At 34.1% G+C, this 14,694-nt stretch overlaps 2 protein-coding genes across 4 annotated transcripts; both read left to right on the top strand.

Annotated features, from left to right (window-relative positions):
- The first annotated feature begins 979 nt into the window (after nucleotides 1-979).
- Nucleotides 980-6,376, top strand: LOC100814952 (probable alpha,alpha-trehalose-phosphate synthase [UDP-forming] 10). 2 transcript variants are annotated; one of them, XM_003531968.5, is made up of 4 exons: nucleotides 980-1,156; nucleotides 3,192-5,211; nucleotides 5,325-5,598; nucleotides 5,688-6,376. In XM_003531968.5, the coding sequence occupies exons 2-4, from the start codon at nucleotides 3,224-3,226 to the stop codon at nucleotides 6,009-6,011; spliced, it is 2,586 nt and encodes an 861-aa protein (XP_003532016.1). In that variant the 5' UTR covers nucleotides 980-1,156; nucleotides 3,192-3,223; the 3' UTR covers nucleotides 6,012-6,376. The 2 variants fall into 2 exon arrangements, with proteins under 2 accessions (XP_003532016.1, XP_006585958.1); XM_006585895.4 differs by having other exon boundaries at nucleotides 1,006-1,195.
- A 1,407-nt stretch (nucleotides 6,377-7,783) lies between these two features.
- Nucleotides 7,784-12,671, top strand: LOC100815483 (GPN-loop GTPase 3). 2 transcript variants are annotated; one of them, XM_003531969.5, is made up of 10 exons: nucleotides 7,784-7,956; nucleotides 8,218-8,397; nucleotides 8,837-8,945; nucleotides 9,046-9,127; nucleotides 9,358-9,443; nucleotides 9,759-9,862; nucleotides 9,994-10,124; nucleotides 10,208-10,301; nucleotides 11,136-11,191; nucleotides 12,399-12,671. In XM_003531969.5, exons 2-10 carry the CDS (start codon nucleotides 8,353-8,355, stop codon nucleotides 12,493-12,495), a joined length of 804 nt encoding a protein of 267 aa, XP_003532017.1. In that variant the 5' UTR covers nucleotides 7,784-7,956; nucleotides 8,218-8,352; the 3' UTR covers nucleotides 12,496-12,671. The 2 variants fall into 2 exon arrangements, with proteins under 2 accessions (XP_003532017.1, XP_006585959.1); XM_006585896.4 differs by having other exon boundaries at nucleotides 7,785-7,970.
- Nucleotides 12,672-14,694: the final 2,023 nt, after the last annotated feature.

The raw sequence follows: 14,694 nt of genomic DNA on the forward strand, positions 1-14,694 counted from the left end.
ACACATGGGTGTATAAAAAGGATATATTAAAATACTTACAAAAGACAACAATACAAAAAATAAAAGCTATAATAAAATTTTGATTTCTCATCTAATTTTTTTTTATTTCAATTTAGTGTCTTAAAGTTAAAAAATATATTTTAGTCTTCTTAATTAAAATATCTCTGTTAGACCAAAATGTCCCCCTGTCAATTTTTCAACTAATAATGTTAATTTTGGTTAACATTAATTTTACATCTTAGCTTTAAAATAAATTCACGTGTCACCAAGTTGATTAACGTGTTGATAAGATCATTTGACTTGAAAAATTCATGTATAGATAGAAGCTAAATTGTGTAGCTTCTACATCTGATGCAAAAATTACAATATATATGAGTTAAACGTTTATGTAAACACAATAAATTAGTGAAGTAAACTGATATAAGATCAATGTGATTTAGCAAAAACACTTTAAAAGACCCAAATGCAACTATTTTAAATTTAGAGGGCTAAATTAAAGAAAAAAATAATAATATAAAGAACCACACTTATATTTCAGAACAAATAAAAAATCAAATATAAAAAATTATGCGATTTAAATTTTTTTTATAGCAAATATGCAATTTGTTGCTTTGCCTTCATCATAAAAAAATCATTAATTATTTCTTATTATGAATCTAATCCAAACACACTATTAATTATTTATCACAAGAAAAGTATAATGATGAAAGGAGAAGATCGAAAAATAAATAAAAATAAAGATAAAAGTAAAAAAGGAAAACTGAACCATGGTTAGAAAAGTGAACTGCAGTGAAGGTTGTTAAAAATGGACACATGAGTGAGAGAGTCTTTATCCATCTATATTTCTACCCAACTTGTCAAACAGACACAATTTAATTATATAATTAAAAAAAATCTATCCTTCCAGTGCCTTGTTTGTTCTCTACAGTAACAATATATATATATATATATATATATATATATATATATATATATATATATATATATATATATTAAAACAAAGAAAGAAAAAAAAGAAAATTTTCGCAGTTGCCGTTCGCGTTTTGTTCTTCCCTACTCTAAAACCGAAACGAAACTTCTCTCTGTCTAAAAAGCGCAGTTTCAACTCTCTCTCTCATCGCTTCGCCGGAATCTCGCCACCTCCGTCGCCGGAAAGGTGAGACTCGGAGCTCGCGAGTCGTGACGCCGACTCGAGGTTACTACTCTGTTCTTTTTCGTTTTTTTTTTCTTGATCCGTGTTTTGAATTGAATTGCTGGTTCTTGCTGGTTTTTCTGAAGTGTTTTGTTTGCAGTTACGGTTTTCTCGGGAACCGGACGAGCCCGATCGTTTTCGCGTTTTGAACGCTCGTTTTGCGTTTTTTGTTCGGTTTTGTGAATTGGTGGGTGTGCGTTTGGTGGTTCGGAAGGGAATTGTTAAACGACGGCGTCGTTTACGTGAAGTTTAATAATGTGATGATTGCTTGAATTTGATTATGAGTCTCAGGCTTCAGTTACCTTTATTGATTTTAACATCACCGTATTGGGATTTAACAGTTCTGAATCCCAATCTTTTTTTTATGGGATTTATTTTCTTATGTGATAATCTTTTGTTTTAGAAAAAAATATGATCAGATTTTTTTTTTGTTTTTGTATTATATGCTCTCTGTTTAGTGCTTCTTTTGGGCTATAGTTTTTTTTTTTAATTTAGTTTGTGGTGTTGGAAAATGGAAAGTGTTTTTGAAGAGATAACTCAAAACAAGGTGATTTTCCTTTAAATAGATTTTTTTTTGGTACTTTGGCTTGATGAGGCTTCGAAGCACTTTTTCAAGAGTAAAGTGGTTGGATATAATACATCTCTGTATTTTGATTGAAATTTCCAGACCATTTTGTATTATGTGGGGGTTTATCATATTTTGATCAAGGGGATACAAAAAAAAAATCATATTTTGATCACACAACACGGTTTTATTTTTCACTGTTTCACACGTATTGTGAACTTGTAGAATAGTGTGTGAACTGTGAAGTTGGATTCCTACAGAGTTCCTACATGCTGAGATTTACACTAGCTTTGTAGTTTGAGCTGTGGGAATCAATGCCATAAAGATTAGTGCTTGCGTATAGCATTATCTGTAATCTTTGGGGAATAGAATCTCTGTTTATATTTGGGTGTGCCTAAGTTCCTATAGATAAGATAAGATGAAATGACATTATCATTTTTAAAGGGAATCCATCTGCTTTTTCTTATGTGGTGGTTCATGATTTAGGATGTACAGTTAAATTAGAAGAGATTTTTCGCAAACAGAATTGAAATTTTGTGGTATTCCTGGGAGTATCATGGTAATTTCATGTTAGCACTTTTAAGGAGTTGGGAAAAGGATTTTGGGATAAACCACAACCACTGGTCGAGCAATCTTAGATCAGGATTTATGTATTAATGGAGGATAGAACAATATAACAGCAGTTTTGTGATGTTTGCTGTTTTGTGACTGCCAGATTTTGTTTTCTGGTGTGGTGTCAATATTAAAGATGCAATCTCTGTTTACTCGATGCTCACTGTGTTTGTCTCGTACCAAAAATGGGAGAATAGCATAGTGAGGATGGATGTGTGTCTTCTGGAAATGTTATATCATCATGTATGTCATAAGTGGTTCACTTTACATTTCATTTTTGCCGTCATTGACACTGATTCACAAATATTGTTTTACTTATTTGCTCAGTTGTTTTTTGGAAGACTCGGGAGAAATAAATGCTATCAAGAATTTTCTAATTTTGTATACAACAAATTTGTCGTGACGACAATGATTATCATCTCAGTTAACATTTGCCTAACTGTTTCCTCCAGATAAATCCATGTGTCAGAGTTGGCATTCCTAGCTGACTTATATTTACTCTTGCCTTGCCCTTTTCATCTTTCATCACATCCTGGTGCTTATTGTTCAGCAGTCTACTATTTGAACCACTTTGATGATTTAAAATTGCGTTAATTGCTATTACTGAAGTAATTTTTGTTCTAGCAACTACATGAGAACCTTCAGTAAATGTTCCTGAAATGAAGTATTATGAGATTCATACCAGATAACTAGTGTTTGTTGATCCATGTGGAATGCAGTCGGTCAATTTTTTTACTTGGAGTCCAGCGATATGTTATTTGTAGGATACTTAATGGAAATGTTTGATATTCATATTTTTCTTTTTTTTGTATGAATTGATAGAAAGAATTGAAGAAAGATCCCCTTTCCCAGTCATGGCTTCAAGATCATATGCTAATCTCTTTGACTTAGCTAGTGGAGACTTTCTTGATTTTCCTTGCCCCCCAAGAGCCCTTCCGAGGGTTATGACCGTTCCTGGAATTATTTCAGACCTGGATGGTTATGGCTGTAACGACGGGGATTCAGATGTTAGCTCTTCTGGATGTAGGGAGCGGAAAATCATTGTGGCAAACATGTTGCCAGTGCAGGCTAAAAGAGATATAGAAACTGCTAAATGGGTCTTCAGTTGGGATGAGGATTCAATTTTATTACAATTAAAAGACGGTTTTTCTGCTGATACAGAGGTAATCTATGTGGGTTCTCTCAAGGTTGAAATAGATGCCTGTGAGCAGGATGCAGTTGCTCAGAGATTGCTGGATGAATTTAATTGTGTACCTACCTTTCTACCCCATGATCTCCAAAAAAGGTTCTACCTTGGATTTTGTAAGCAGCAACTTTGGCCTCTCTTTCATTATATGCTACCCATATGCCCAGATCACGGTGATCGCTTTGACCGTATACTTTGGCAGGCTTATGTTTCTGCAAACAAAATATTTGCAGACAAGGTCATGGAAGTAATTAATCCTGATGATGATTTTGTTTGGGTTCATGATTATCACTTAATGGTTTTGCCTACTTTCTTGAGGAAGCGATATAATCGGGTTAAACTTGGGTTTTTTCTGCATAGTCCTTTCCCTTCATCTGAAATCTACCGAACTTTACCAGTAAGGGATGAAATTTTGAGGGGATTGTTGAACTCTGATTTAATTGGCTTTCATACATTTGATTATGCTCGCCACTTTCTTTCTTGCTGCAGTAGAATGCTAGGTCTAGACTATGAATCTAAGCGGGGACATATAGGGCTTGATTACTTTGGCCGCACTATATTTATTAAAATCTTGCCTGTAGGCATTCACATGGGTAGGCTTGAATCTGTGTTAAATCTTTCGTCTACATCTGCTAAGCTAAAAGAGGTTCAGGAAGAGTTTAAGGATAAGAAAGTAATTCTTGGTGTTGATGACATGGATATTTTTAAGGGCATTAGTCTGAAACTTCTAGCTGTGGAGCATCTGCTGCAGCAGAATCCAGATTTGCAGGGCAAAGTTGTCCTAGTTCAAATTGTAAATCCTGCAAGGGGCTCAGGGAAGGATGTTCAGGAAGCAAAGAATGAAACATATTCAATTGCCCAGAGGATCAATGATACATATAGCTCAAATAATTATCAGCCAGTCATTCTCATTGACCGTCCTGTTCCTCACTTTGAGAAGAGTGCCTATTATGCTGTAGCTGAATGTTGCATTGTCAATGCTGTAAGGGATGGTATGAACTTAGTCCCATACAAATATATTGTCTGCAGACAGGGAACTGCTCAACTAGATGAAGCATTGGGTAGAAAAAGTGATTCTCCTTGTACAAGCATGCTTGTTGTGTCTGAGTTCATTGGTTGTTCACCTTCTCTTAGTGGGGCAATAAGGGTCAATCCCTGGAACATAGATGCCGTAGCCGATGCTATGTATGCAGCCCTGACTATGAGTGATTCAGAGAAGCAGTTGCGCCATGAGAAACACTATCGGTATGTGAGTTCTCATGATGTGGCATATTGGGCGCGCAGCTTTATGCTGGATTTGGAGAGAGCCTGCAAAGATCATTACACCAAAAGATGCTGGGGATTTGGTTTGGGCTTGGGGTTCAGAGTTGTTTCTCTTTCTCATGGTTTTAGGAAGTTGTCAGTTGACCATATTGTTTCAGCATACAAGAGAACCAATAGAAGGGCCATCTTTCTTGATTATGATGGTACTGTTGTACCACAGTCTTCCATAAGTAAAAACCCCAGCCCTGAAGTCATCTCCGTCTTAAATGCTCTATGTAACGATCCCAAGAATATTTTGTTCATTGTTAGTGGGAGGGGAAAGGATTCACTGAGTGAATGGTTTACATCATGCCAAATGCTGGGACTTGCAGCAGAACATGGGTACTTTTTAAGGTATGTCATTTTAATGTCAGGAAGATTGGGCTACTTTGCATCTCCCTCTTTGTTCCCCTCCTTTCCCTCAAAAAAAGTATAACAAGGTTTTTTTCTTCTTTTAATGGTTGCAGGTGGAACAAAGATTCTGAATGGGAAGCAAGTCACTTGTCTGCAGACCTTGATTGGAAAAAGATGGTGGAACCTGTCATGCAGTTGTATACAGAATCAACCGATGGTTCTAATATTGAAGTTAAGGAGAGTGCTTTGGTGTGGCATCATCAAGATGCAGACCCTGATTTTGGTTCTTGCCAAGCCAAAGAATTGTTGGATCACTTGGAAAGTGTGCTTGCTAATGAACCAGCAGCTGTTACGAGAGGCCAGCATATTGTTGAAGTTAAGCCACAGGTATTTTCCTAATTCCTTCCCCTCATCTTCGTGGATGTAAAACACAGGCTGGAGTGGACTTAATCAAAGCATTGCTTTGCTCTCTGCAGGGAATAAGCAAGGGTTTGGTAGCTGAACAGGTTCTTATGACCATGGTTAATGGTGCCAATCCACCAGATTTTGTGCTGTGCATTGGAGATGATAGGTCCGACGAGGACATGTTTGAGAGCATTTTGAGGACGGTTACGTGCCCGTCATTACCATCAGCTCCAGAGATCTTTGCCTGCACTGTGGGTAGGAAGCCTAGCAAGGCCAAGTATTTTCTTGATGATGCTTCTGATGTTGTGAAGTTGCTTCAGGGCCTTGCTGCTTCATCCAATCCAAAACCCAGGCTTCTTGCTCATTCTCAAGTCTCTTTTGAGAGCACAGTTTGAGTTATAGACAAGTTAAGACAGCATTTATTGGTCGTCTCCTGTGAATCAATGAAATTTTTGGTTATTAATCTTAACCTGACAAACAAATGGTGCGGATCTAATTCTTTTTTGGGCTCCTGAACCGGTTTGCGTGGCATCGATCTGGGAGGTTTTTTGTTAAATAGTGCGGTTCATTGGTGCCTAACAATTCTTCTCTTGTACATGGTAACATCAATTGTTATATTTGCTGGTGCCACCGAGAGATTTCGTTGTGCTTAGAACTGTTAGATCTTATTATCATCGTTGTTTGCACTGAACAATGGGGGCACCGAAACCTGTATAGTTACAATATTTTTGTTGCAATACATAAAATGCATTTCTGGTTTGAGATCTCTTCAACTTGGTATATCTGCAGAAAAGCGAATACGAGGAGTGATACACAATTTTTTGATGATTTTTTTAATGTTTTTTATTATTGACTAAAATTTATAAGAAATTAAAAAATCACGAGTTTTATTCATTTAATAAAAAAGTGAGGCTTACAAAATTGTGATTATAAATAAATTTTAACTAATAACAGAGTGATCTTAGTACTTTTCAAATGGATGTTTATGCCTTTTATTATGGGTATTGTAATTTTTTTTCTTTTTTTTTTCTATTTCCTACGGGCCCAAAGAGCATGTAAGTTTTACTGTGGAAGAAAGTTTTGTCTACAGCAAAAGCCGAGAGGAAAATTCTTTATGATTAATTTAACGAATTTAATATAATTTACTATTAAAATTAATAACTAATAAGTGTTTGGTATCTCAGTAAAAAAGAAAATCTCTCAACAATAGTGCTAAAAAGAAATAAAGTTGCTTTTGCTTTTAGGTTGTGTTTAGACGAAGGATTTTAGTATTCTAAACAAATTTAAATTCTTACAATTTCAATTGCTTTAATAGAAATTGTTTTATTTTCAAATATTCTTACTTCGATAAATTAATTAATTTTTATAATTTTTATTTTGATAAAATAGAGTTTAATGGTGTTGTAACAATGTAAATTAATTTTACAATATCATTCTATCATAAATCACATTTGATAAAAATTTTAAAATATTTTATAAAAATTAATAAATTTATCATAAATAATAATATATAATTGAATGATGAAGTATTGAATGATCGTGTCAAAATATTTTACATTAAGAGTAGTCCTTTTTTCTCATAAAAATAACCAAATTCCTTTATTTTTTTAAAAAAATTTGTATTTAAATAAAATAATTAAATTCCTTACATTTATAAAGTATTTTATTCAAAATAAAATAATTAATTTATCTTCCTTTAAAACTTCTATTATTTAAATAAAAAATTATTTTTTCGACAATGATTTTATTTTGAATACAGACACACGTATTCTTCTCCAATTATATTTTTAATTTTTTAAACTTAGAACAAAAACATAAAATACATATATTTTTTCAACTCATTTTGCCTATGAGTTGCCTAAAAACATTTAAATTTAAATATGTTGTTTAAATTGAGTAAAAATAAAATTGAGAGTTGAATTATTTAGTCAAAAAAGAATAAATGAAAAATAGAGTGAAAATAAAATATTAAACATATGAAATTATTGATTCACCTTTTACCCAGTACGAACACATATGTACCTGAGGAAGACTTTGCAAAACTGCAACGCATACTTGAAGACCATTGAGCACTCAGAAAGGGTAGAAAAGTAAACATGGACTTGCTCACACTTTTGTCACGTGATGAAGCATTAGAAAATGGAGTCAAACCTTTACCCAACAACTTAATTTATTTTGTAACGCCAAACGTCCATCCAAAATTGCGTTCCTAAATCGCCGCTACCGAACACAGCCGTAGACTTTTAATTCATTCCGCTGCGTTTCTTTCTCTGCACTTCAAAGTTCAAACCCTAGCGAAGCATCCACTGTCGCCGTCGCACACTCGCACGCCGCTCACAGGTCCGTCCGTGACGGTGACTTTATCCCTCCCCCTCTCTCTATTTATCATGATCGAAACTCATTAACCCACTTGCTTGCGTTTTTCATTATTCTCTTATTATTTCGCTTCTGTGCATTCGATAAGAAAAATCCAACCCCACAAACGTTGCATTTTACACTGCAAAAACACAATAAGGAAGACGAAATAAAACTGAATGAAACGTTTTTTTTTTTAATATTTTTTTGTTTTTTGTTTTGGGTTTGATATTTAGTAATGTTCAGGTTTATGGGCTACGCTGATGTCCTGAATTTGTTGTTGGCCGTGGTGGTTTGGTGCACTGCTTACGTTACTGTTGTAGTTCTCGCTTCCTTTCGAGCCGTTTGCACTTTCTGAAACCTTGCAATTTCATTGATAACATGGGTTATGCACAGCTTGTCATAGGTCCTGCTGGTAGTGGCAAGGTAATTTTATTGTTTTTGCCATGTCAAGGTTTTAAATTCTGGTTACATCACAATCAAGGTTTGAAGTATCGGTCACGGTCGTGCTTGTTGATATCATGGGAAATTGCGGACAAATGTGGCCCATGTGGTCTCAATTGTGGTCCCAATTGCGGTCGCGGACAGTTAAAAAATAACCTTGATATTGCAGCCCAAATCACAGTCACTGACTGTTTTTTAAAACCTTGATCAAAATGTAAATTTGCAATTAGTGTGGAAAACTGCTAACAAATGTGGCTGCAATTGCAGTTTAGATAGTTCTTGCTTCCATTGCAGTTTTGGAACCTTGTTATGTATGTATGTATGTATGTGTAGTTATGTACTTGGCATGTGCTTTGTTTGAGATACTTAACAGTGTGTGTGTGTGTGTGTTGTGTGTGCGCATCTTGCTTTTTGCAATCAGTCCACGTATTGCTCAAGTTTGTATGAACACTGTGTTGCTGCACGGCGATCGATACATGTTGTGAATCTTGACCCTGCTGCTGAAAATTTTGACTATCCTGTTGCGATGGGTAAGTAGAATTTGTTATTATGTTGTTATTTCTTTCACGGGTTTGGAGTTTTGTGATTTGCGGAGCTTGACTTGACTTTCTTGGGTTGACATGCTTGCAGATATAAGGGAACTCATTTCCCTAGATGATGTTATGGAGGAACTTGGATTGGGTCCTAATGGTGGTCTTGTCTACTGCATGGAGTATCCTTTTTTTTGAAGGGTTGTTGTCTATTTTCTTTACAACCTTCTTTGAAACAGTGATTTCTCTTCATTGTTGTTTTCAGGCTGCCTTAAGTAGAGATTACATTTACTAGTACAGTTTGTCTCTCAGTATTTCTCTGTTTCACCTTTTCCCTTTATTTACTTTTGTTTGCAATTCACTGTTTTAAACTTTTGATTTAAAATTTTATTGCCTTAATAATAATATTTAGACACCTTGAAGATAACCTAGATGATTGGCTCACTGAGGAACTGGACAATTATTTAGATGATGATTACTTGGTTTTCGACTGCCCTGGTATTCATGCTCTTCTCTCTGCCAATTTTGTTATTTATATGTATATGCTTTTGTATTCAAAGTATGACATTTTGAGAATATTGTGATTATGAGGTGATAATATTGTTATAATTATAAAATGCAATAACGCTTATGAAAGGCCACAAAATCAGAATGGGTGGTAGCCTTGTATAATGAACTACTTAAATTTGTTCTTTTAGAACAAAAAGGTTGTATTGCCAGTTTCTAGAATGTTGAAGATTATCTTAAAAATAAAGTTTTATGGTTGACCTGACAGATCGTGACCAATCAACTATGCTTTGTAATGTTTTGCAGGTCAGATAGAACTATATTCACATGTCCCAGTGCTTAAGAATTTTGTGGAACATTTGAAACGGAAAAATTTTAGTGTTTGTGCTGTTTACTTACTTGATTCACAGGTTTGTGGTAGTTTGTTGAGAAAATATTTTCTTTTAAGTTATTGGCTCTCTCATATTCCTATAGACTTCCTGTTATTGTATATTTTAATTATTATCTTTGTTGACTCTAATAATATTAAAATGTTTTCCAGTTCATGACAGACGTGACCAAGTTTATAAGTGGATGCATGGCATGTCTTTCTGCGATGGTTCAACTTGAACTACCTCATGTTAATATCCTCTCAAAGATGGACCTTGTGACTAAAAAGAAGGATCTTGAAGAGTATTTACTATTACTAAAACTTCTTTCCCAAATTTGTCTTCTCCATTTCATTCATTTAATTTCTAATATACTTTTGCTCTTAGTTTTTTGGATCCAGAGCCCACCTTTTTATTGTCTGAATTGAATCAACGGATGGGTCCTCAGTATGCAAAGCTGAATAAGGCTTTGATTGAATTGGTAGGTAATCTATGATTTTTTATAAGTTATGCCTTTTCCCCCTTTTCCCACTAATATTAGTATTTAAGTTAAAACTGTACCTGCTGGTTTTCAATGTTCAATCATTGATTAATCAATGTCCTGGTGATATGTCATCTCATGTTATATTTGACAACAAAATAGCAATTTACACTTAAGTCATTCAGGCGTTGGGGTGTTGTAGAATGTGAGGGTACTGCCAGGGGGCATAGATAACAATTTTAATAGAATTTTTATAGACTGAAGTATAGTTGATTTATGTAGATAATGGTCTAATAAGTATTTGAGTTGAATCAATTGATTCTTATTTTTTATAAGAATAATACTTGGGTGATGCTTAGCAAGTATTAATGATGATTGCACTTTGGGCAAGATTACCAGGGAGAGACATTCCTTCTTTAAATATGATATTTTGGCTGAGTGTGTTTGTACTCACTCCTTTAAATATGACATTTGGCTGAGTGTGTTTTTACCCATGATTTTCGCATAGGCCATTTTTTTAATAATTTTTTTTTCCAAATTTGTCAATATATTTTATTTTTCCCCCCCTAAAATAACAAGTCATGTATCTATTAAACTTACCCCATCCTGCTATGATATTCAATTATTCATGGTGCTCCTCACCTTTAGTCACTGTGCCCTAATTAATCACCTCTTCAACGTAGGTTCCTTTCAACTCATTCCCATATCCCTTCTTAGGACACTCATTCTTGATTTTTCTCTTACCACTGAGGTTTCCTAGAAATGCTGATTAAACTCTGTGCCACTTTGTTTTGGTTCCATCAGTTTATTTATTTATGCATTCCTTTTGAACAGGTAAATAACTATAGCATGGTGAGTTTTATACCATTAGACTTAAGGAAGGAAAAAAGGTACACTCTTATGTCTTTTCCTTGAATTTTCTAGCTACCTGTTCATTTATTGAATAATCTTATACTGCGGGCATATAAGGGATATAATTTTGCTCCTGGCTGTGATTGTTATTGGGTATGTGACAGTGATGATGCTGATATATTAAAATCGAATGGTATGAACTGAAGCAAGCGAAAATTATTTTTACCAAAAATGAAAAATATAATATGGAATAAATTAAACTGTTAAAGTTGATGATAGTACCATGGAGACACATTGTGTTTATTGGCCCAAGAAGGCTCTACAAGTTTACACATGGATGCCTAAGGCCAACACTTAGCTTAATTGTAATTTAGATGAGGCACAGGTGAGTGGAGGGAAAGTCAGTTACAAAGATATACATATGATATCAGGATAATTGTGGGGGAAGGAGTGGACATGTTTTATCTTAGCTTATAGCTGGGGTCTGGGGTCATAGGAACTACCCTTGGCTGGGAGCAAACATTGCTCGTATGTTATTATTGTACTTTCTTATTTTTCTCAATCAATACAAATTACCATTTTATTAGCTAGTAACTGATTCCTATCAGTTGAACTCAAACGATGGTTCTCTGGTTTAGTGGTTGAAACAAATAGAAGATACAGCTTTTGAATACTTTGGGAAGAATACAAGTGTCATTACTTAAGAAAATATGATTGCTTTTATTGTCTTCGCGAGATATATGAAGTATGCTGTGCTCTGCAATTAACATTCTAATTTGCTTGTGACTTAGAATTCTAACTTGAACTGTTCAAGTTTGCTGCATTCCATTGTATTTTACCTGTCTCTGTAGAACATTTTACCTTGCCCTGATATCAGGTTTTGGGTATATTGTATTGAGTGGGGGATTTTTAACTATTTTTCAACCTTGGTGCAGCTTGTGTGTGTTTCCTCATATGATATCTTGAATTATTTTAACTAGGCCTTAAAGTGGTTTTATGTCATTAATTTGGAAAGTTATGTGGTTATATTACTATTTACATTGATTTTGATCAATCACGTTCACTCTTAAACAACCAAAGTAATCTTAGAGATTTGGTAAACTACAGGAATTACTTACTCTTCGTAGTTATCTTTAAAGTCCATGCTAGTCTCACATCCTTTGTTTCATTTGTTTAAAACTCCATGTTCAAAATGAAGTCATTATTTTTGTTTTATACTTATTATTGGATTGTTCTTATCTACAGTATACAATATGTACTGGCCCAAATTGACAACTGCATTCAATATGGAGAAGATGCAGATGTGAAGGTTAAGGATTTTGACCCTGAGGATGATGAGTAGCCAATCCCCTTCTGCAACACTGCTTGGTATAATTGAAAGTTCTGCTTAACTTCGACATTATGGTGTACCAAGCTGAAGTTGTTAATATGTAGTATCTCATTAGATTGTTTTAATGTGAATTGAGGAAGTTGAACATTTATACAGTTTATCCTCTAAATGGGATGAAAAATTGGCTAGCTTGATCATTCTCTTGCCATTACTGCTTCCTTTCTGGGAATTTTATGACTTTGGTCGCAAGAGTAAAAATCTGATGGCAAAGTAGACAATGCAAGAATGAGAAGGATGAATTTGTATGATGAAAATATTGACTGAGCCTGTTTGAATACAAGGCTAGCTGAGTTTTTGTGAGCATGACACTAAAAGGTAAACGTATTTGTCACGTACAGGAAAGAACTAGTGAACTGGGATTAGCTGTAGTTTTACTATATACAACAGAGAATTTAATTTACGTTGTATTTTAAAGTATTATTTTACTAAAATTAAAGCATAACTTTTTTTTTCAAATATTCTCATTAAAGTTAAAATAACCACATCATGTGTCAATCCGAGCCTGATACACCGTGATGAATTTTAGTAGCATGTATTATATATGATGCTCAATTATCACACGCTCATAACACAATAACTGAAAAACAAGCTCAAACAATAATCAAGCATGTGTTTAAAAATTAAGGAGGTTGAATCCAAACTCATTACACTGATAATATATATGCATTGGAGAATAGGCACGTGCATCTACAAGAATACCCTGACGTTTTAGTTAGTAGGCATCTTGTAGACTGATGGTAGGGAGAAAGTTAACATATGACTAAGGTATTTATAAAATCAGTGTTAGTGTGTTGCCACTAAGTCATGAGCTAATATACATGATCACGCTTAACATAACTACCTGTGAGATGCAAAGAGTGCTGGAAAAAAGGGGGGAATATTTTGGAATAGTGGCGTGATCATTGTGACCTATAGTAGGTGCTAAAGTTGGATTTTATCAACTTAGCATGTTTGTTGGGGACTTGAATCCTAGATCAATAAGGTAATATAGCCTAAACATCAGATTAGACCTAGATTGTTGAGTGGATTCAAAATAATTGATTTTTTTTCCACTAACATACATAGTTATATGATGTCATCTTTTAAGTTTATAATGGATTAATCTTCTCAAGAGAAAACAAGATTTCTCTGGTGACTGATTTCCTTTACAATATTTAATAAAGTATTTCGAATGCAAATTTGTTTTCTTACAACAATAATTAGTCACCCATCACTAACCAAAAGAACTTAAGGCATGCCCCAACCGTTGATCCTTGTAAAGGAGGACACTCGTCTCTAGTCTATGTGGAAGGCATTACTCCCTTCAAATAGGCAACCACCTCGTAAATGTTTTGCCCAACTTACACCTGTAAATAGCAATGTTACTCTGCCACAAAGATTATATAATATCTTCACCTCAAATTTTTACTAGCATGAGTGTCGCAGTCTATGCAGGCAGTTACGACCTACATTGTAATGAGAATGCACAAATGCATCCCATCATTTTCAAAAAAAAGTTATATGTAATTTTTTTTTAGTTTAATGTCTATGAACTAATAGTGTGAAATAATTTTATATTATCATTTAATCATAAATCACTATTTGAATTACTTTAAGATAATTATTTTAAAAGTCAACAAATTTATCATACATGATAGATTGTGATTGAATGACTATGTAATTTTTTTTACAATTTTCAATACATAACCTTTTTTCTCCATTTTTTAATATACTTTGCACTCCTATTTTTTTTTTATATTTGAACTCACTAACCTCAATTTCTCACTCATCTTTATATCTATTATTATTATTATTATTATTATTATTATTATTATTATTATTATTATTATTATTATTATTTACTTTTAAATAGATGACCTTGTTAGAATTTATGTCTCATGTGAGAGGCATGTGACTTATGTAGGGACTAATAAGTAAATAATTAACGATTAAGGACTAAATTGTAATTGGGCTTAATAGGAGAAGTTTTATCGGACTGCGGTAAGACCGGCGATTTTGTACGGAACAGAATGTTGGGCGGTCAAGAGCCAACATGAGAATAAAGTAGGTGTAGCGGAGATGAGGATGTTGCGGTGGATGTGTGGTAAGACTCGACAGGATAAAATTAGAAACGAAGCTATTAGAGAGAGGGTTGGAGTAGCGCCTATTGTA

Source organism: Glycine max, chromosome 8 (assembly GCF_000004515.6).
Source record: "Glycine max cultivar Williams 82 chromosome 8, Glycine_max_v4.0, whole genome shotgun sequence".
NCBI lineage: Eukaryota > Viridiplantae > Streptophyta > Magnoliopsida > Fabales > Fabaceae > Glycine > Glycine max.

Excerpts from the sequence above, each read along its gene's own strand:
- LOC100814952 (XM_003531968.5), top strand. The coding sequence starts at position 3,224 with ATGGCTTCAAGATCATATGCTAATCTCTTTGACTTAGCTAGTGGAGAC. Across the intron at positions 5,212-5,324 it reads GAACATGGGTACTTTTTAAG|GTGGAACAAAGATTCTGAAT; the intron begins GTATGTCATTTT and ends TAATGGTTGCAG. Across the intron at positions 5,599-5,687 it reads TTGTTGAAGTTAAGCCACAG|GGAATAAGCAAGGGTTTGGT; the intron begins GTATTTTCCTAA and ends TGCTCTCTGCAG.
- LOC100815483 (XM_003531969.5), top strand. The coding sequence starts at position 8,353 with ATGGGTTATGCACAGCTTGTCATAGGTCCTGCTGGTAGTGGCAAG. Across the intron at positions 9,128-9,357 it reads GGTCTTGTCTACTGCATGGA|ACACCTTGAAGATAACCTAG; the intron begins GTATCCTTTTTT and ends AATAATATTTAG. Across the intron at positions 9,863-9,993 it reads TTTACTTACTTGATTCACAG|TTCATGACAGACGTGACCAA; the intron begins GTTTGTGGTAGT and ends AATGTTTTCCAG.